Source organism: Amphiprion ocellaris, chromosome 4 (assembly GCF_022539595.1).
Source record: "Amphiprion ocellaris isolate individual 3 ecotype Okinawa chromosome 4, ASM2253959v1, whole genome shotgun sequence".
In the NCBI taxonomy this organism is placed as follows: Eukaryota; Metazoa; Chordata; class Actinopteri; family Pomacentridae; genus Amphiprion; species Amphiprion ocellaris.
In genome coordinates this window covers 10,759,319-10,781,816 of record NC_072769.1, presented here as the reverse complement: position 1 = coordinate 10,781,816, position 22,498 = coordinate 10,759,319, and the positions used below count along the sequence as shown (strand labels likewise).

The 22,498-nt window shown below is 39.2% G+C and overlaps 2 protein-coding genes across 3 annotated transcripts in view; both read right to left on the bottom strand.

Moving 5' to 3' along the window:
- LOC111564216 (inactive rhomboid protein 2) overlaps positions 1-4,903 on the bottom strand; it is a 31,344-nt gene extending 26,441 nt beyond the window's left edge. The window contains exon 1 of the mRNA XM_023263671.3: positions 4,743-4,903. The gene's annotated coding sequence lies outside the window, so the exon portion shown is untranslated. The remainder of the gene's footprint in view (positions 1-4,742) is intronic.
- A 1,468-nt stretch (positions 4,904-6,371) lies between these two features.
- On the bottom strand, positions 6,372-22,457 carry acox1 (acyl-CoA oxidase 1, palmitoyl). Of its 2 annotated transcripts, none has more exons than XM_023263650.3 (14): positions 22,223-22,457; positions 21,391-21,550; positions 19,948-20,108; positions 15,828-15,935; positions 15,455-15,574; positions 15,198-15,313; positions 14,828-14,997; positions 14,169-14,331; positions 13,110-13,300; positions 12,061-12,240; positions 11,349-11,454; positions 10,953-11,096; positions 10,418-10,624; positions 6,372-8,579 (listed from the first exon to the last, which is right to left on the bottom strand). In XM_023263650.3, the coding sequence occupies exons 1-14, from the start codon at positions 22,329-22,331 to the stop codon at positions 8,529-8,531; spliced, it is 1,986 nt and encodes a 661-aa protein (XP_023119418.1). In that variant the 5' UTR covers positions 22,332-22,457; the 3' UTR covers positions 6,372-8,528. The 2 variants fall into 2 exon arrangements, with proteins under 2 accessions (XP_023119418.1, XP_023119417.1); XM_023263649.3 differs by lacking the exon at positions 19,948-20,108 and adding an exon at positions 17,328-17,488.
- Positions 22,458-22,498: the final 41 nt, after the last annotated feature.

Here is a 22,498-nt window from a genome sequence, read left to right as displayed (position 1 = left end):
CAACAATTCCCTATGAGCAAGCAGTTGGCGATGGTGGAACAAAACCGAAAACAAAACAAACAGTAAACAAAAGTGGTCTGGATGTGTACCAGATTTTAATGGGTTCTTCCTGTGCCAATGCTCCACCTCCACCAGTAGTTTCTGTGTAATTTTGGAGACAAGCAGACTGACAAACAAACAACACTGATTGCGTACCACCGCTTTAGCTCTCACCTTGGCAGAACAATCAGACATTCTTTCCCATTTCTAGATATATGCTATTAATGTAAGACAAACATACAGTATACTGCTCTTTTTTATGTTTTGTCACGTTTGTCTAGACCCAGCACTGGCCTGACTGCCATAATATTTGCTATGGATATTCATCATCTCTAGTATATTAACGAAGATGAAGAAATGTGAAATTTCTTCATTTTGTCACCATGGTCTGTCCAAAATTCCCACTTCCTAATTTCACTTAAAAGCTGTGGTATTTCTTTCTAATGCCAGCCTTTCATGATTCATACAAGTTACAGTGTTGCTATTTTAACACAGACCCCTCTTGTTGTCTGGTATAGGGGATGAACATGAAGTCTCATGTATTTCTAGTTAACAACATTCCAATCATCACATCCCTTTCTCAATTCAGTCACACCTGCTCCTCACTTCTGCTGTACATCAGAGTATGAACTTAAAGTATAACTATAATGTTTCAGATTTAATCCACAATAACAGAGATAAATTATTTAAGTTAACATACATTTAGCTGAACAAGCAGATGTAAATAAACCTGTGTCCTTTAGTGTGAGCAGTGCATGACTGAAGAAAACAATCAGATGCATTGTGGAGGTTTGGATCCCAAAAATTGCAGTCCTGTATTTTGGAAAATTGTTTCCTGCTTTCAAATATTTATCCAAGCAATCAGCAATTTCATGGGACTGGACGGTAAGACTACAGAAGTCCAGGCTGCATATGAAACTTGTTTTCTCCCAGTTCCCATGCTTGAAAATAAAATAAATTCCACGCTGTAAGTGAATACCCTGAAAGGACAGAGGCTGAAAGAGCCTTTCCAGTGCATGGGCCAGCAGCCAGTTGGCAGAAAACAAGTGCTCTGCTATAACAAGACCTTTTTAGGACCATCAAAACCTTTCTGGGAGCACTGAAATGACATCCTCTGTGTACACTTCATAGTTCAGTTTTCAAAAAGTGTATAACAAGCCTGGTTTGGTCTGTCTGCACTGTTGCTAGGTGTGTAGGGTTAAAACTGATCATGACTGAGCAGACAGTCATTAAGCCAGCAAATGCTACTGAAGGCGTAGGAGAGTGTGCGAGCTTCAGTGGTGTCGGTGTGCTTGTCGGAGAAACAATCGAAACTGCCCCCTCATTTTTCACTTCTCACCACAATAGCTCTTGTTGATGACTCTAAACAAAACCTTGGGTCTTTAGGTATCCCATTACCTTTCTTTGGCTGATAAACTAGATCAATACTTCCATTTCAAAGCCATTAGAAGACAGTAATTCAAGTTCACTATCGAGACATCTTGTATGAAAAGCTCTCGGCTTCAACTAACCGTTCCAAAAACGTTGCACCTTTTTCCAAGAGTCTGCATGCCCAAACCCGCATAACAGCAAGTTACTATGCAATCCCTCAGCAAAAGCCTTGCTCCCAGTTCCTCAAAATTCTTAAGATGTGAGCTACATAACTAATGTTCATACAATGTGTGCACATTATACAAAACACACAAAATGCATTAATGTATGTTGCAATGTGTTACCCGGAAAAAAATTAAACATTTTGTCAGAGGATGCTTTGTCAACTGTCCCATGTTGCCTTTTATAAATCAAATAGACTAAGCAGTCTTCTCTCACTCACTGTCCCACATTAACTGCAGTGCCAGACATATTACGAATTTGGATATTTATCCTTCTGTCTCCCTGATGAAGACACAGTACTGTTGAAACATTAGTCTATTTGCACAATAAAAGTCTACAAATTAAGCAGCATGTTCCAGCCTCCTTTAGTGCTCAAGATATTTAGTCCCTTCTTGTATCTGGCAAGAAACATGGTGGGAAATTAGCTATTCAAAGCCACAATAAATGTAAACAGTCCATATAAATTATTCGCTGCACCACTCGGAGTTTTACAGCCAAGTCTGAGAATCCACAGGAATCCTTTTACGGTTTATGAGCATGTGGGTTTCCAAGCATTTCCGGAGTATCCTAATATTTTGAGATATAATGTGTTGTGCACTGAGGATCTAGGGTTGGAATGGGAGTGCAGAAAAAAAAATCCAACAGGAGAGCCAGCAGCTTGATACTAGTGTAACCAGCTAAAGTGAGTTGTTATGCTAAAAGCAAAAAAAAGACACACTGTTCTCTGGGTGTGTTATAGCATAGCAGCTGAAAACAGATAAGATCATGGAAGGAAAACCCCTAGAGGGGGGTGATATGACAGACTGGAATACCCACAATGCAAGTGGACAAGCCAGGGGGGGGTTTAGCTTCTAATTATACAGACATGAATTATTGATTATAACTTCAGGCACCGCATTCTTTTTTGCTGTGAGATAAAATGGACTGTGGTGTGCTAACAATGAAAACACAAACTTCTGAGCAGGTGCATTCAATGCTAACTTCTATCAAAACGACTACCCATTAAGTGTGGCTCTCTGGAAATCTATTCAGGACCTTCAAGACCAACAAACTACATTTGGAAACCACTAGAGAAATATACTACACCTGTTTCAGACTAGTGTGACAGTAAACTAAATCAGAAAGTAACTGCTTAATATAGTAGATGCCTGATTTAAAAGATAAGATAAAAACTCATTAATCCTTTTGGGTCAACCAAGAAACAACTTGTTTGCTGTTTCTGATCACATGTGACCTTCCGGCTGAACTAATGTGAACTTACAAAAACCCAGTGTAAACTTTGGGATTTGAACTTAGTTATCGTTTTAGTTTGTCCAGCTTATTAAACCAGTGACAGGTGTGAAACTGGTGCAAATGACATGGCAGTACAACCATGCAGACACAACTGTTGTGTTGTTGTTTGTTGTACAACCTACATCTTGTTTTCTAAATGTATTATATAAATTTCCTCTTTTTCTGCTTTGCTTTACAGTTGCAAAATTTCCTATGATTTGGTATTGCAGACTGAAATGGAAAACATCCTGCTATACCACTTTTCACAGCTTCCTCATGTACACAGATGCATGCACATACAGTCTAATTTTAACTCAAAATTGCATGCAGCATGAGGTAATACAGAGTTCAATTTGAATCTATTTTGCAAAAAAAAAAATGCTACTACAATACTGGGTGAAATACTATAAAGCTCCAACAAGAATACGGAAATGCTGCATGAATTATACCTAATAAGTATAACAACCCTAAACAACTGGGTTCATTGACCTAATAGTAATTCTTGATTATTATGTCATCACTTTTCTCTTTAAGCAGTTAACAAAATAAACTGTACAGCTGAAACTGGTGTGTATACAGTCATGGCGTCTTTGTAATAATTTGCATGATTCAGGGGGCTCACAAGACGTGAGCTGAATTTATTGAGAATATGTGACTAACATCTTCAGTGTGGCTACAGCAACTAGAAAAACAGACTGATCATCCACCTATTTTTTTCAAAAAACGACATCAAGCTTTCATGGTGTGGCTTTGAGTACTAGTAAATATCATGACACAAACACTGCTGACAGCTTTGACCACAGCACCCACTTCCATCCCACATATGTTGCTGGACTAAATCTATACACATGAGAGGTGGCTAAAAATGCAAGTCAAAATTCTGCTATTTAAAAGTATTTGCACCTGACCTTGCTGTACTACTTTGAACCATCACTCAACACATCTGCAAGGTGCTGAGCAACACTGACCTCTATTTTCACCCTGTTTGGAAATTGATGACAATTCCATTATTCTGATGTGTTTGCCAGTCAGCTCTCACACATACTTCTGAGGCTGTATCCTCAGTGGACCCCTGTGAGAGCTGCTAATAGACCAAAACTGTTGGAGGGTTATGTAAGGCTAAGTCGAAAAGTTAAGGGGCAACAGTGACATACAGTCTATGAACTCAGCTGCCATTTGTGTGCATTAACTTTTAATACAAAATGTAATAACCGACTGGACTGTCTCACTTTATAATCCTAAAAATAAAAACATTTTCAATATTAGCTATGCTTAAACTGCAACCTATAAAGGGTCTGAGTTTCATGTCAGTCGTTAAATATTGAAAAATGTCAGTTTCAGTGTGCCGTCATTAAAATTCCGGGTTCACGCCGTGTGTAAACACCACCTCCTGTATTGTTGGAGAAACAAATGGGAGGGGTGTAAACGTTACCAGCACCTGAATTTGTGGGCATATGGCGAATATAATTAACTTCAAGGGGATAACAAGTACGAAAATTTGAGCTGAATAACTCCGTTCGTGTAAATTTACCCCGGCGGGTTTAGCAACAAAGGACTTGCACGGACACGCTTTCGGCGGCGGGTTTAACGTTAGGAAGAAACGGCCGTTTTTAAGCTAACACCGGGAATGACATTAGCCGTGTTCTCATTAAAACTTAACTGGGTTCTAACACATAGAACCCAAATTTAATGCAAAACTTACACACAGTAATTTTGACATAATTAAAATCTGTTTTCGTTTTTAAAAACTCGATAATAACCGTTGAGGCAACCGCCGTAAGTTAACTTTTAGCCGCTGTAACGTCCCAAAACCGAATGAAAAGTGTCGTTTCACTCACCTCCGAGAAGAAATAACTGGGTTAAAATTCATTAGCAGGGGGAATAAGTCCGACACGCCACGATACTGAAGGTTACTGTCCACCAGTGTCACTACTTCCCTCTTTCTCTCTTCCAACATCCTTGAATGCAACTCCGCGGAGGAGTGGGGGGGCGGAGTCACCACTTTATCTTATCCACAGAGGAGACGAGCTGGGCCCGTTCCAGCTCCTTCAACAGCCCGCCGCCCGTGGAAGCCGCACAAGCCCACAGTGCTACTAGTAGTTCACTCCTACACTGACATGCAGCGTGCTGTAGTGTACGTTCCTGTGCAGTTTTTACACTAGAGAAGGAAAAAAAGAACACTATATCAGTCAAATTACATAACATATTTTTGAAGAAGAAGAATTCAGTCAGTAGAAATTGTACATCAGAGGAAATTACCAATTTATTTTATTTATTTAAAAGTGTATAGTTTCCAATGATCCAAAGCTTCGGAACAGCATTTCCTTTTCGATTAAATGTTCCTCCTTCATTGATATTTTTAAGAGAAACCCAAAGATGTACGTGATTTCAATGGGTTCTGGCTGCTCTTAATTGTCTTAATATTTATTCTTTAAAAAAGTTCTTATTCCACTTTATCTTGTTTCAAAATTAGATTTTACACGTATTATCTTCTTGTCTTGATGTTTTGCACATATTTTTTTTGCTGCCTGTCTGATAGAAAACTGGTTGAATCATGTGCAGCATTAACTCAGGTTTTTCATATGTGATATACACAGATCAGGCATAACATTATGACCACCTGGCTAATATTGTGTTGTCTCCTTTATGCTGCTAAAACTCCTCTGACCCAGTGGGGCATGTACACGGGACATCTCGGGATGTCCTGTGGCAGTGAATTCTGTGGGTCCTGTGGGTTGCAGGGTGGCACCTACCTAGATCAGGCTTATCCTGGCACATCCCACAGATGCGCAATAAGATTTGGATCTGGGGAGTGTGTAACTCAGATGAACAACTTAGCTCAGTCGTGTTGCAATCCACCCTGCGGTGTGTCGGGGTGGATTGCGCTACTGAGGGTGGCAACTGGCATCAAGGACTGCTGTTGACATGGGGTGTGGGGGGTGGATTGACCTGCAATGTTTAGGTGGGTGGTACATGTCAAACATCCACATGAATGTCAGGACTCAAGGTTTCCCAGCAGAACGTTGCATTATAGCAAGATGATGGATGGTATTCACTTCACCTGTCAGTGGTCATAATGTTGTGGCTGATTGGTGTATGAATACATCTGGAAAATACATTTGAGAACAATAGTGAGCAGTTATAATTTTAATAATCAGTGTCATTACATTTATCTTTTTTAAACAAATGTATAGTGAGAAACAACCTTTTTAAAAAAAAAAAAAAAATTGTTCATTTTTCATCTTGAATCTGAGTGCCTAATTTGCACCAATCCAACTTTTTAGAGTCAGAAATGACCAAGGATTCAACAATTTATAGTCAGATCACTTTACATAATGTATCTCAGTAGCATTTTAAATTAGAACCTCTCTCTGATTAATGGCTTCATCTTTCACACTGTTTTTAAAGAGGGCTTGAAAATCAATTCAAGCACATTTTTCACAAGATCAAGATAAAGACACCGCACGCTAATTATTTCTTTTTTATTAAGATAGTTCAAGTCAAATTATTTACCAATCATTAAAAATCAGCAAGTTGACAAATTATCACACAAATATGCTTAACAAACAGCTTAGTCACTGTGAAGAAATGATTTCTGGTTTATGTAAATACAGAAAATAAAACACGAGAAGCCTTCTGAGTGAACATTCTCCATTAGTTAAGGAAAGAAACCTTCCTCAGGCACATACTTATCACACAAATCATCTTTACAGTTTACAGTGAGGCATTAGAATAAAGCTCTCTTTCCATTATAATATCATTACAGTCACAAAATCTCAGAAAAATGTATTTTAGTAGCTCTGTTACTAATTTTACTCACTTCCAGTAGCTCCTACTTAGGCATTTGATTGCTTACAGAGAAAAATTAATGACTACAGTCTGAGATAAACAAAAGTGCACAAATCTACCAATTCTGAAATGTTATATTTTTGCTGGTTAAGTCTAGTTATACAGATTTTCCTAAAAACATTGTTTTGTGAACTCTAATAACAAAAAAACACTAAATCTGTGATCTACACATAAGTTATACAGTTTATAGTCTAAAATGTGCTTGATTAAAAGCAAACTAGAAAATGAACCAGATACTGACCGGGGTGCAACCCTTCATAATATATCAACCCCACACAGTAGGGAGGGAGAATACTAATGCACATACACAGTGCATATGTGGCTTAAATGAATGGTGCCAGAAATTCAAGCTTACTGCTCTCACAGGGGCTTTTCATACGTTTGACATACTGAACCTTGCAATATCATCTGCAGAAAACTTTGACACACAAACACACTCTAAACTCTGTGAATGCTAGTAAAATCATTCATTCTAATGATCCAACACACAGCTGCAAAATCAGCCAAATTTGTCAGAAACTGAAGAATTTAGGACCACAAAGTGCTGAATTTAATCTCCTATAAGTGTTTGAAAGCCCCAAATCATTCCACTGTCTCATACATTGTCCTATTGTGGACCTCTCGGCTGTCCGTTGAGCCAAGTTTCTATCAATGGAGTACAATTAACCTCTGTGCCAGTGCATGTCAAGTTGGATTAGTCAAATGACATTCATTATACAGCAACAGACAAAAAAGGTGGTGGAACTGAGAATACAGATTGCTCTACTGTTACAGCTTTTTTTCTGTCTTGTGGGACAACAAAGTGACATATAGATTTAAAGTGACCACAGCCAAAGTTCTCTGCAAAGGAGGAAACCAACAACTTCAACCAGACATCTTTCTACACCACAAGGATGAAGTATTTTGTACTAAAATTACACATTTTGATTGAAACATCTACCTGATGGTGTATGCAGAGGTTTTATTCAACAATGCAAAAATCAGTTTTATCATAGCATTTTACAGGAGAATTTGCTCAGTGCAAACTGCAATTAAGTTTTGTTTAAGTCTGTCATAATATATTTCATGGGTGCAGACTTAGCTGACTCTGAGCAACCTTGTGAAAGTGATTCAATATATACCGAACTGATGAATCTCATGAACAAATTACTGACTTTTCAACAGATATTACAAACAACACTCAGTTTTTTTTAAATAGCATGTTGGTCCTTGTAATCAGGGGAAACGGCCAAAACAAATGTTGCTGTTAGTTTGCTCGTTAACATTATGTAACATTCATAATGGCATTCTGTTCTTCTTAGAAAAAAGAAAGTGATGGCATTTCTATCTTGACTGGCTCAGAGAGGAGGCTTCAGGCACACTGCAGAAAATGAAGATGTGAAGGATGAGATACTTAGAAACTTTACAATGGGCATTCTGCTGGGAAAACATGGCAATCTAAAACAGTAAATCTGATTGTTTTTTAGTATTATTAAAGCTATTTTGTGAACACAGACTGACTTTATTTCATTAGTACTCATCACTGATTTTGTTCTCATTTTCTATCCACCCCTGTCTTTTTGTTATATCATCTCTCCATTATTCCAGAGGGTTAGTTTTCTGTCTACCATGGCCTTCAGAGGGACTGATTGTGTTCAGCTTCCTGGTATATATAAGGTGATGGCAAATGAAAAGCATCATGGGGTCGATACGAGAGGTTAGCACTGTTACACTTGTGCCCATGTATGTAGATTTGAAGGGTCACAGTCAGGAGGGAAGGTCCAGTTAAGGTCAGCTCACAGGTTGGACCGCAAAGGCTTCAAGTACTTGTGGAAGGATTCATGGACCTGAAGAAGAAAAAAAAATGCATGAATCAAGGTTTAAGCTGAAATAATGTGCACTACCTAAGGTGATAATGTATATAATGACACACCAAGTTTGAAGCACAACATGGCATGTGGCTGTAAAATCTGTTACAGGTAACTTAGTCAAAGAAAATCTATTTAAATCAATATACCTTTCATTCCTGTAAATTATGCAACTTACAAGAATAATGTGACCCTTGTTGACTGCAACTGGGGTTCAATGTTCACTGTACGAAAATATTTACTCAGAATACAAATTAACTTCTTTCCTGACTTAAAGAGTCAGTTAAAATCTCATTTTTATTGTTAGCATTTGAAAATAGTTAACTTTAGCCAATTGTGCACATACAGTTCTTGAGCTGTTCAGCTGGTGACAAATTCATGACCATATTGTGTCCACCACACAGACTCTCCTCTGACCAGACACCATAAAAGGCCCCCTAAAATGCAGATTAATTCAAATGACACAATATCACAGATGACGAGAGAACAGGCTGTTCGGGATGCTGGCAGTTAGTGCTGCAGCCAGACATCTGAACATCCACAACTCCACTGTGTGTCATCTAAGAAATTATTTCAGACAGCACGGTACAACAGATAATCTGCCACGTGATTCTTTGGATGGATCCTGTTCCCCAAAACATTCCACAAGCCAGCATGGACAACTTCATTAACTCCGAGTGTCACAGATATGTGGCATTATGTAATCCATATGGTGAATGCTCCGACTTGTGGAATTTGGTCTATTACCCCACTCTTGATCTGACCGTTATCATTTCCAAAATAGTTCCTACTTGGTTGGTTCATGCTGTAGAAATGCCATGTGTTGGCACAACAAATACTTACTTTCTTACGTTACAAACAATTGATGAATTTAATATGAATGCTGCATTTAGATTTCTGTTCAGTATATGCTGCGATGGATATATTAAGCAGTACTATTTCGCCTATATGGTAGCAACACCTTGCAATAATTACGGAGTATAGTAGCTTCAATACAATGCGCAAGTCAGCAAAACGAACACCACATGCATAACGACTGCATGTAGTCAGAGCTACAACCATTAAAGCCGAATGTGTCATGGCCATAATCATAGTAACCGAAGCACTAGGATGGCTGCACTCAGTCAGTGACAGTTGTGTCATTCCAAGCCTGCCATCATTATCACTACTACAGTCTGTCTCAACAGCAGCCAGTAAGAGAGCTGGTGAACCAGTTCCTCTGTTCTTCCTTTCTAAATGCAATTGTGCAGACATAAGTGGGCAGGCACAGCTGAGGCTGCACAGACTCTCACTGTTACCACAACTAGAGTGGGCTGCTATAATACATGATAATGGATCATGATACAGCTAGCTGAGCCTTTCTCCATGGGTCAGGAGAGATGTAAATGCTAAAAAAATTCCACAATCTATGTAGTGATGGCCAGGTCACAATATACAATAATTTAAATAAAGCTGTAAAAATATTTTGAAAACTTTTAAACTCTAAAATATTGATGGTGCCAACATTCCAACAAGCAAAATCATTACTATGGATATCTATGTCTTAATCTGCTTCTCTCATCTAGTTAAGATCTGAAAATGGTATTATTACTGAATTATCACTAATACAGACTGTCATTTTTTCATTGGTCGTTCAGCTTCAACACAGTAGGTCTCATCTCATAAGAGCCCGTCCTGAGGCGTAAGAGACGAGACTTAGTAGACAGATGCACGAGAATGGTATGCTGCAGATGAATGCAAGAGCAACCTTTCATTGTCACCATGATTGAGCAATGAAATATGACAACTATTGTGTTACTCTGGTGACCCAGACCAACCTCTGTGGCGTTAAGAGGTGAGCGGCGAGCCCACTCGAACATGTGCTCATAGACATTCCCGTCATATCGTCCCAGAACTGAATTCAGCTTCTTATCATGGATGTCAAAGGCATCTACAAGTGCCACAGCGTTGCGCCTCAACTGAGAGAGCAGCTCCTTGATACGAAGAGAAATCTGCATCACTTGGGGCACACTCAGCAGTCCAGCCTGAAAAAAAGGATGGAGACCTCAGTCAACTGCCCAAATGACAGGAAACAGACAGCAGGGATATTGGGTTGTCACCGATAAACAAAAACGCAGCAAGAAAAAGACACTTGGCATACAGATCCAACGCACAAAAGCCACACTTTCTTTGCTCAAACACAAAAAGAAAATTAAGGTTTCTTAATCTGAAAGCTGACAAAGGATCTGGCAGCCCCGGAAATATGCAAATAACTGGAGCAACTTGAATGAATATGTCTGTAACACCTATTACGTATATGATTAAACACTGCCTGTGGACCATATTGTTTCGATATACTGTGATTTTTCTGACCTGGAGGAAGTCTCCAGAGTTCTTTGTGATGCCGTGCAGAGCATAGAGCAGAGCCAGGGTTGACAGCACTGAGTGTATTGCAGTGTCACCAACCTCTCCCAGCTTGTCAGCAAAGAGCTTCACTACGACATAGTGGCAGTGGGCCTGGAGACAAAAAAAGGAAAAAATATGGAGGAGCGAGTAGAATATGAGTGTGACTTCAAAAAAAAAAAAGAGCACAATTTCTGCACTTATTATACTTCTAAGACAAATCTGTGAATCGCAATCTATGGAATGTTTTAAACTATATAATGATAATATAAATACAAAATATATTGATGCTACAACCAGGGCTACACTGGCTCACAATTGTATTTGATAAAGAGATGAAAAAGCAATATAATGAACTGAACTTACATCTGAGGCTCTGACCAGGTCGATAGCGCTGTTGTTCCAGGCATCCTCTTGGCTCTTCCTGCGCTGCAACTCCTGCTGGATGCTCTTCGCTGCCAAGTCAACTAGACTATAAACATAGATATATAATCTGCATTAATCAAAGAGCGGAAGAGTGCATTAAGTACACACAGATACTTTACAGCTTAACAGTCTGACCAACTTGTCTGTACAATTTCCCTTGTTTTCACTAATGAGCTATTGACAATCAAATCTATCATTGTTAAATTAAAGAATACGACAAATAAAATAAAATTCATATATATATATATATATATATATATATATATATTCCTAACACACAACAGACTTGGCTACTCTTTGTGCTCACCACAGCTGACACTGACTGCCAAACAGATTCAGATGTGACTATGGCTCATAGTGTGCAGTGAAGCAATCAACAGAGCACATCATGTCTAAAAAAAAAATGACACATGCAATGTGCAAGCAGAAACCCGCAGACTTAACCTGGAAAGTTAATTAATGTTGACAACTTAAAAACAACACCTTAGACACAAAAACTTGCCACAAATAACAGACTGTTTGTCAGCCTTAATCCCTCCTCTCTTTCAGGCATTAAGTAGAAACTAAGTGCACATTTTTTCTAGGTATGGAAATATTGAAATCAGAAAAGAAGACACAGATCACGGTCAGAGTAAGTAGGTAATTTCCTTACATGGCAGCTCGGAGTTTGTAGACCTCCACCAGGCTGCTCAGGTCATTAACGTCAACCACGGTCGGTCTAGCAGCAACGGGCTGTGGCTGCACCCCCCGATTCTGTGCTTCATTCAGGTATGACACAATACCGCTCAGCCGTTGGCCTGCTTTGGCCTGTCGGTAGCTTTTCACCAGATACCTGCAGAGGAAAAAGTGGAGGGAACTCACAGTTTAGGGTTTGAACAGGTTTAAAAAGTACTGTCAGTTTACAATGAAAATGAAAAGTCACAGACAAAATACAATATTGGCATTTTTTTCCCCAGATATTTCATCATGTTTAAAAATCTGTGTGAAATGAGTTCATAAAGAAAGCTTTGTGTAATGCCACCAAATTCAGTTTTAGCAGTGACGACGTGTATATGTTGTAGATGTTTTTTTTTTTTTTTTTAAAGCTTCACATTAAACTCGATGGCAGCAATCACAATCACAGTCATTAAAAAAACACCTGATACAAGTCTGTGGTCATATAGCAACCTATTCATCCCGCTTCATTCTTGTTTACAACATCATTGTCCTTCACGTGTCTGCTTTCGGTTCATGTAATTGAACACTGAAAAATCTGTTTAAATGTCCTTGCTAGGGAAACAATGTCCCTTCGAAGAACAAAATCTCACATAACCCGTTTCGGAAATTGAACTGCTGACCTTTATAGTAATGGTGATATAAAACCATTTTTGGCAACACAGGGATATAATATGTTCCCCAGATTTGTTTTTTCTGTGGGAAGAGTGAGGGTGTGTCTCCTCCATTTGTGGTATAGTAAGCTGCTGTGTGGGTGTATGTTTATGTCTGCATTTGTCACTGTCTTGATCTTACTGTTAAAAAAAACAACAAGATAAAAATGATAAAAAGTACTGTGTGTGTCATGTAATTTAAGCATCTGAATTTAGCAACTAAACAGTCTGTGTGAGCAAACAACAACTCAGTAATGACAGACATATTTCTGGAGGTGGAAAACTTGGCAGGCTGTGAACTCGGCCCTACATAAATTTCTGTGGGACGAGTTACCTGGCAGTCTGCAGCATCATGACGCTATTCTCTCCCTCGTAGGTGCAGGTAGGGGTGAAATCGACGTAAATGTCTGGCAAGGCACTGCTTTGAGAGTAACCGTGGCCACCACATGACATGCGGCACACCTCGATGGCAGAGTTGGTTTCCCATGTGGTGAAGGCCTTCAGACCCGCAGACAAGGCATGGAGCTACGGATTAGAGGGAAAGAGAGTGAGAATAGCTTCATGCAAGACAATTTTAAACTCCACAATAGGTCCTGAAGCTGTGATCACAACACACTTGCTGCATATACACAATGCTGTGCGGGGCTCCAGGTTAACTTTTACACTTGTAGCACCGGTGCGACCAACATTCTCAATAGGTCGCACCTCCCACCTTGTCACAGGCAAAACACATCACCTGCTGAACATCTGCTTATCGATAGACACTACAAATTACCAATGTTCCTTAAACACCCCACACTGCAGGGTAGCTGTGGTACTCAGGCAGGTGTGTCACCAAAAGTGACCTTGAAATAGGTTAAGCTAGGGCATTCTAATGTCATATTTGTCCAATATGCACTCCTGAATGAAATGGTTGATGCAGTAGCTGCCTGTGCCAGTTAGAATAACACAAATACAGTTTAATGATCATCATGCACTCGCACAATGCAACCACTTGAAATTTTTACTTGCACACTCTCAAAAAATGGTTGCAAATGAGACCATTCTGGTTGCAGTCTGGAGTTCTACTGTGAATTTTGCCTTTCATTCATTTTTTTGTTGTTGTGTAGACATCGAGTGTTTATAGGCTGACCTGACGGCTGAGTGTTTAGAGAGTATGCTGCATGGGTCAAGGAGACAGACAGACCAAGCTGACATGAATATCAAGATGCAAACTTATCTGGAGTCGTGATGATTAAACCAGTGTTAACCATAAACTTAACTGCCACACACCTCCCCAAGAATAGTTGAAAAGACCTAGACTGATGTTCAGTCTACTTACTCAAAAGGTGTCATCCTCAGTAATTTATCCTAACCCTAGATCATATCCTACACATGGATGTCAAGTTAGTACCTCAGGCAGCTCACTGAAATTCCCATGGTTGATGTCTTCACTGATGCGGTGGTAGGTTTGCTTCATATACTGGCCAACAAATTTGAAGGCATAGGCCATAGCCAGCAGAGGGAACAGCTTGTACTGCTGAGTCTGGTAGTCGAGGATTTGAGGCTCTGGCTCTCTGTGGAAGAGAGGCAAAGAGGTTACTTCCAAATCACCGTCATTTCCATTTGCTACTGGAATTATGTTGCCATTTCCCAATCTATAACTTTGACCATTAAGGCTTTTGTGAATTTAATATGCCATGTACGCTTGTTCCAGAGGACCTATTAAGATGTTGACTTATTTTAGATTTTCTGTAATCTAATTCATATCACACACTCACATACTATGCATATACTCGGGAACATATTACCTTCTATGTTTTGTACAAATTACCATGTTCGTGAGGGACCTTTGCAACTTTTGCAAATTAATTGTCTTGTAGCCCATTATTTACATAATTAACAGTTTAGCTTGTGCACTCAAATTCCAAAACGTGAAAACCCAGGGCTTCTAAGTAAAATCTAATTTTGAGGCTCCATAGATATCCTTAATCATGTTTTCTTGTACTTGCAACTCCTGAACTATGCAATGTATTTCCTGTTTGCTGAAATGCGTTTTATGGAGTAACTGACCCCGCACGGATTTCAGACTGGTGACGAACAGCACTGTAGCGGATGGCGATGGTGCTAGCCTTTGCAAGGGCCACTGCTGACGCGCCAACAATCATGGAGCGGATGAACACCATAGTGCCATAGGTCAGCTTGGCACTTGGTGGCTTCACATAAGATCCATCTGGCTCCACCTAGTGGACACACAGATTCATTCTAGCTTCTAAATGCAATTTACTGGGTGTAATTACACTGACAGCAATCTTTTCAGGAGAAAAAGGACAAGCCTTAGACATCAAGCTCTGTCTAATCAACTTTTAAAGTATCTTGAACCCATCTAACCTCAGTAAACCAATGTGGTTTTAATGTAGCTACTCAAATACTGTCACATCACCTTGGAGTATTTCATCAGCATGTTCTCCCGTGGAATTCGTACATTCTCCAATTTCAGGAAGCCATTGTCAACTTCATGAAAGCCAAACTTGGGGCCGATATCTCCAACTACAATACCTAAGAGACACAAAGACAGTGGGAGGGTAAGCACAAGTGTGACAAAATAAGACACAGACAGAAAAAGGAGACATGAAGGGACAAGATGACTTGCTTTACCACAAACACCACATCCAAAAAGACGTTGCAGACTGTGGTTACCTGGCAGGGGTTTGTGTGTGCTTATGTCACGGATCTGTACAATGAAAGCGTGCAGACCATGGCAATTTCCAAGACTGTACAGCTGGGCCAAAACTATGGCATAGTTGGAGGTCTTTCCAACTACAAACAGAAAGAGAGATAATGTAAAAGTAGTTCACTCTAAATGTCAATAAGGTTTAGTCTGTGTGAAAGCACTTAATATTTTCAGAAAAAAGCATAATAATTAGTGTTCTTTATTCATTATTAAATTTGCTTTATGATCACAGAAATGTTTACAATATGCAAATTCAAAGCTGCAAAATAACACTAAAATAACTCTGGGTCTGGTGCTGAGCGTAACAGAGCAAACGCATGACAGTGTAAATATGCTTACGTCCTCCAGGCCACCATTTGATGGAGCTCACAGTGGGGCTGTTCAAGACAAACTCCTGTGTGGCTGGGTCATATGTGGCTGTGGTCTCCAGCCCTCTGAGGTGTGTGCCTGGAGTGAGACAATACATCAAAGAGACCACCAAACACACACATAGAAGACACACATGAAGAGTATATAGCTGAAAAGCCTAAATGAGTTAATAAACACCACTGACAAAGAAACAATCACATATTTATCTGTTAAACACATGTACAACTGCAATCACTAAACACAAAACTAACCGCTAACATTAGCTGTTATATGACAAGACTGAAGGCTCAATCACACATGATATATTAAGACTGTAGCATCAGTAATACCAGCAAAAATATAACTGACAACATTTAACAGAATAATGAATAAAAAAAACGTGTTTGGCCCAACAGTTTGAAACTAGCATAAATTAGAATCTGATTTCATTTCAATTTAGAATACAATGGATGAAACCAAAATAAAGGAGTGAAGCCATACAGTTTGTATGTGTTTGACAGATCTGAATATACAGCAATCGTATTTTAAGACAGACAATTTCATGCCATACGTGCAGCATGCCATTAAAGTTAGACTGCATCTTGGTGTACTTGTCTGCAATAAAGGACAGATTCTAACCCAAGCTAAAGAAATTTAAAAAATAAAAAATAAAAAAATTGTTAGTAAAGATGAAAACGCATAAAAACGGGCTGATAATACAACAAGAAAGGGTAGTTTTCTAATAAAGTTAAGTAGTTAGTAAGTTTTTCAACAATCAGGGAATAGAATATCCAGTGAGGGACTATCCTTGAGGTTTGGGCATGAAATTCAACAGAAAAATCTATTTTTTGTACAAGCGGAAAGTGTATTTTCAGAGCTGTGACCACCGTTTTTTTTAATTTTGAAAATTAAATCTATATGCTTGTACAGGAGGGCAATGGCTGAGGAGTTGCACATAAGTTTTTGGGTTCTTCATATAAAATATGTGGCATGCTGTCCAACAAACAGGCTGTTTAACACGATGGATGATTATACATGTTTTAGTTGCATATACCATCATTTGAACCTAATTTAGCATAGACAATCAAGTTAAACTGTTAATTTGGTAAGAATTTCAATCATCACTCTTGCATCTTCACTCGCATTCTATACAAATAACGGCAAGGATGTTAGATTCCCACAACAATTATCTTTTCCAGATAACTATTAATGGAAGTTTAGAAGAAATCCACATTTTAAAAATATACCAGCGATTACTACAAAATGTATTAGTTCTCTATTATGTGCATGAGAAATAATGGACTCTAAAACATGCAACATAGAATGGAAAGTATCATTATTACTACAGAACTTTAGCGTATACTGAGAGCACAGTGAACAACCCAATTTTCTTTTAGACACTTCAGTCTGAAAAAAACAAAACAACAAAACCCAAAAACAGTGCCAAGCACATCTAATGTTTTGCACTGCGTTGTTTTAGTGCCATTTTACCGTGGCCCATCTCAGTCTGAGCGTAGGTGCCGATTATCTCTAGGTTCCAGGCGGGCATGAAGAAACGGTCCATTTGCTCTGGGGTGGCCTGGTTGAGAAGTGTAGGCAGGAACATCCCCAGATGTAGATCCAAAGGCTCTGGCCTGTCAGGGTGCACACAGCTTGGCCACGCAACACAGGGTGCCAATGGAGGGGGAAAAGTAAGTGGTGATGTGGAAAAATGCAAGGAGGGAAATGTAGAAGCAAGGATGGAAAGCCAATGACAAACATTTAAGCCAATATAAGTGCACATGCATGAGAAGAGAAAGGGATGATTATGGGTTAGAATTGATATTGTTCCAACCAAGAAGAAGTATGAGAGGAAATAAAGACCATTTGTGTGGACCAGCAGGGAAGATGAAAGTGACAAAGACAAATTTAAAACAGCTTGTCAGAATGTCATGCATACTGGAATCACTGAATTTGGTTTATCATACGATCATAACTGACTTAAAACAACTCATTTCATTCGTTCTTAGTAACTGCATCGATATGTTTCCCCACACCACATGTGAGACTTAAGTCTTGGCCAGAGTTTAGTTTGCTGTTGGTGTATATAGTTTCTGATCATAAGCTGATAAAATCAGAGAACATTTATTCTGTGTCAAATTTCAGATTTTCTGTCTCCTTTTCACTTTAAAGTTGTTGCATGTAAATGTCTTGTTCTACACCAGTAGGGTGTTCCACTGGTCACTTTGAAAGCTGTAAACAAGAATGAAGCGGGATGAATAGGTTGCTATATGACCACAGACTTGTATCAGGTGTTTTTTTAATGACTGTGATTGTGATTGCTGCCATCGAGTTTAATGTGAAGCTTTAAAAAAAAAAAAAAAAAAACATCTACAACATATACACGTCGTCACTGCTAAAACTGAATTTGGTGGCATTACACAAAGCTTTCTTTATGAACTCATTTCACACAGATTTTTAAACATGATGAAATATCTGGGGAAAAAATGCCAATATTGTATTTTGTCTGTGACTTTTCATCCATCCATCCATCCATTTTCTATACACCGCTTAATCCTCACTAGGGGCCGCGGGGGGGGGGCTGGAGTCTATCCCAGCTGACTCGGGCGAAGGCAGGGGACACCCTAGACAGGTCACCAGTCTGTCACAGGGCTACATACAGAGACAAACAATCACTCTCACATTCACACCTACGGGCAGTTTAGAATAATCAATTAACCTCAGCATATTTTTGGACTGTGGGAGGAAGCCGGAGTACCCGGAGAAAACCCACGCATGCACAGGGAGAACATGCAAACTCCATGCAGAAAGATCCCGGGAAAGCGAACCAGGGATCTTCTCGCTGCAAGGCGAAAGTGCTAACCACTACACTACTGTGCAGCCCTGAGAACTTTACAATCTACTTCATAATTGTATAAATGAATATTGGACCTACTCACGACATGATTTGGATATTTTCTACACTAAAATTGAGCCTTGGCAGATAATAATGGATAGGTGCATTCATTTTAGGTAACACGGTGTCACTACTATCCATGTGACAGAACCACAGACAATGCTAAAGGCCAACAGAACAACAAAAGTGATCAAGGGAACATTAGGTCATTAAACTGTTTGTTATCAAGGACTTTGGCCTAGTCATAGACCACACCAAAGCACAATTTTCATTAAATACGGTCCTAAACTTCCAATGGAGCTTTGCACACATTGCAAACATCATAGCATCTACTTGGCCTTGTTAGAAAAAGGCAACAAACAATTGCTGGCTTGGCCTACATTCTCTCTCACACAGATCTGCCAGCCTCTCAGATTACAGAGACTTTCAGAGGCCTCATTATGGGCTCCCCGACGACACTGCATTTCTGCAGCGCATAATGTTGCTTGTCTTGCTTTCGATAAAAGATTTCATGAAAAAGGACAAAATAAATACATTTCTGACCAGTTTCAGTTTTCAGTTCCTAGTATCTGTCAATTCATACACCAGTGTGAGTAAGAAAGACTAAGTTACTGAATCAGATAATTGGAAACTGAGTTGATCATTTGTTTGAAAAAAAAAGATGGAATGTAATCAACACCAATAGTCTAAATACACAGGTTTTATCATCAGTGCAGAATCATTACATAAAGAAGAAATAAGAGAGATGAGAGACTGAAAGCAGAAGAACTAATTAATGTTGATGGAGGAAACAAAAAATAGTTTTATTTAAAGATACCACTAATTTTGAAGGTGTAAGGGACAACCACTAGTGGGGCTATGTTAATAAAATGAATATATCTACATGTACCTAGTAAAGCAGTAGAGTTATCCCTCTTGTTAATACAACATGCACAACTGTTAGAACACACTTGTAACTACATTAAAATGTCTACATGATTTGGATCTGTCAAACACATACAAGAAATCTCCAGAGCTAGTATTGAACAGTCTTGGTATTGAACAGTTTTTCAGACTTGCTGAAAATGGCCTTTTTTCACCCTCCATCATTTTGGCTAAACATTCTAAAAACACAAATTTCAATTTGTGCCATTTTGGCAGAGTATAATTAAGTTTTGGTCAAGGGCCTTGAACAAAAATTCAATAGATAAGTTTAAGGGTGAATCTAGGACTGACCATGACCCATCTCAGTTTGGGCATACGTGCCCACGATCTGGCAGGATTCTGCCAGAGGCAACCATTTCCTTGACTGCTCAGGGTCACACATGTTGTACAGGGTTGGGAGGAACATGGCAAAGTGTAAACCCATAGCCTCAGGCCTGTTGACACTAACCATACTGGGTGAAGGGAAGGTGAAGGATTAACAGTTGAAGTGCAGATTCACTGTATTCAAACATTATAGAACTTATGCATACGTTGACTAACAAAACAAAGTGACATTATGGTTGACATCAAGTTTACCTCCTGCATACAAATTAGTAACTTGTAACTTGTTAAGTGTCATCTGAAAAGTTATTCAGGTACTGAAAACAAGCAAACAATCCTTTGCTCACCTATCCTACAATCATTTACTGTGGAAGAGAGCAAGCAAAGTACAAAAAGTACAAGTAGGTACAATTAAAATAATAAGTACTTAAAACCTACTGCATATAGATCAAATAGGTCTGACAGAGCACCTGTGCATGGCACAGTGAAAGTTGAAACAAATTCTCAGAAAAGTCTGTAAAAGCAGTTGCTTTTGTATGGGTTGTATAGTGTTTATTCACACTATATCTGTCTAACAAGTGAAACCATTTTAGGAGCATGTGCAGCTTCTGATACAGTGCAAGTAAAGCTGTATTGTATCAAAGAGCTTAAAAACATTTGGACAGTCAACATAAATGTACAAGAAACCTCCACTTCTTAAAAGAAACATCAATAATATTACACTACATCGTACAAGCAGTAATAGCTGGGAGCTTGCATGCCCTCTGACACATTCTTTTATCTCAGATGAACTTTGTTCCAACTGAGTTTGCCTGTTTGAAAGCCACGCATGTCTGCACAGGTCACTGGTTAGGTGGCTATAGTACACATTTCTTCTAAAGTCAAATTTAAGTGATTCTTTTATTCTTGTGCAATTACCTGAAATCTTGCTATCATCATTTTGATTAGCTGTCACTGGACGATTGTGAGATTCCTACATGACAACATGTCCCACCACATTAGGCCCATTGGTAGAAAAAAATAAATATTATTAATCCTCCATCCACTAAATGACTGTAACACCACTGGCATTTAAAATTAATAGACAGTAATGTCACTTTGTACATTGCACATAAGGAGAGGCGGTTTATATAATTTGATTACGGTCATAAAGTACAGTCAGGGTGCAGAGGCCTTATAGTCCATCTTCCATAAATAATATACTGTATAAACAACAGCCATGATTCTGTCACTGGTCTTAATAGCTTGCTTCATATTTAAAAACATTGCTAAAGCCTATGAAGGAGTACATAGAGGTGTCACCTTTAGCTTTTGGCTGAATGTACTGTGATTGTGACCAATGAAAACTCTTAAACTCCTTGTCAGGCACTTTAAAGGAGTGACAGTGGATCTGACTGTGTATGTGCCACATACCTCTTATAGTGCTGGATCTCTTCTGGGTCAGCAATGCCATACTCTCTGAGCTTCAAGATCATTTGAACACTTTTTCTAACAGCCTGATCATAGCGTTCACTGCGGGACAGGAAATTTGGGTCGTCCTCTTTAAAGTCTGGGTCGCTGAAAACCAATGACTCTGAAGTGAATAGAGGAATGATCAGAAATACATACATCAGTGCTTTATCTTATCTTTTGTTCTTTATCAGACCTCCTGATTCAATCACCTTTTGTATTTTGTTGTCATTACCTCCTGTCACTCATTAGCAACTACCGGCAAACTAATCACTATCTCTATCACTACCACCTCTGACCATCCCTATAAAATGTGTACTCTGCAAATGTTACCTTCGCAGACTCATGCTCTGTGTCGGTAAACCCACCGTATACCAGAACACTAATGAACGCCCCCACTACATCAAACTTCGAGAGTGAAATTTCTTCAACGGTATAAACACGTTTGCTAAATGTCACTAAAGCCGATGTTACGTCTAAAAAGTGCAAAACCACCATAATCTACCGTTAGAGATGCCGTCTTAAATGGGCCATAGGTGAGGTTGGTTTCTAAGTAACGTAAAAGTTTGCTGTACTGTCGGACACCGACTACTACCTGGCGACCGTTGTAAAGGAGCTGCTAGCAACCTTTCAGCTAACCGCCTATTATAGCATTGTTGTGTTAAAGTTGGTTATTGTTTTCCTTCACAACTCATTTGCAACAAATCACCACTATCATTACATTAAGTTAAAATTCTCGGCCGTAACAATCAAAATAACATCGTTTACGACAGGAAGTCAGAACAAACAAACTCACCAATTTCTCGTCGTCTAGCGGTCTTTTCTGGGCCGCCGTCCAAAATATTGGTCAGTTTATTGACGTCAAATGTAGCGTTCTCACGCTCTCTCGCAATATCAGGATTCATGGCTCTAAAACAGACTATAAACAACAATTAGTGTGAAAAATTAGAAACACTAATATCTTTCAACGTCCTGCAACCTGACGAGACCTGCCCGTAGAGTGGACTATGGTTTACCCGAGACGGCCTCTTTCTAACGCAGGCGCAGAGAGGTGGAGAATGACAGGTCATGT

Coding starts and splice junctions, on each gene's coding strand:
- acox1 (XM_023263650.3), bottom strand. CDS start 22,331: ATGAATCCTGATATTGCGAGAGAGCGTGAGAACGCTACATTTGACGTC. Junction 20,109..21,390: donor GAGATCCAGCACTATAAGAG/GTATGTGGCACA, acceptor CCCTTCACCCAG/TATGGTTAGTGTCAACAGGC. Junction 11,097..11,348: donor ACCTGGTCAGAGCCTCAGAT/GTAAGTTCAGTT, acceptor TTTTGTCTCCAG/GCCCACTGCCACTATGTCGT.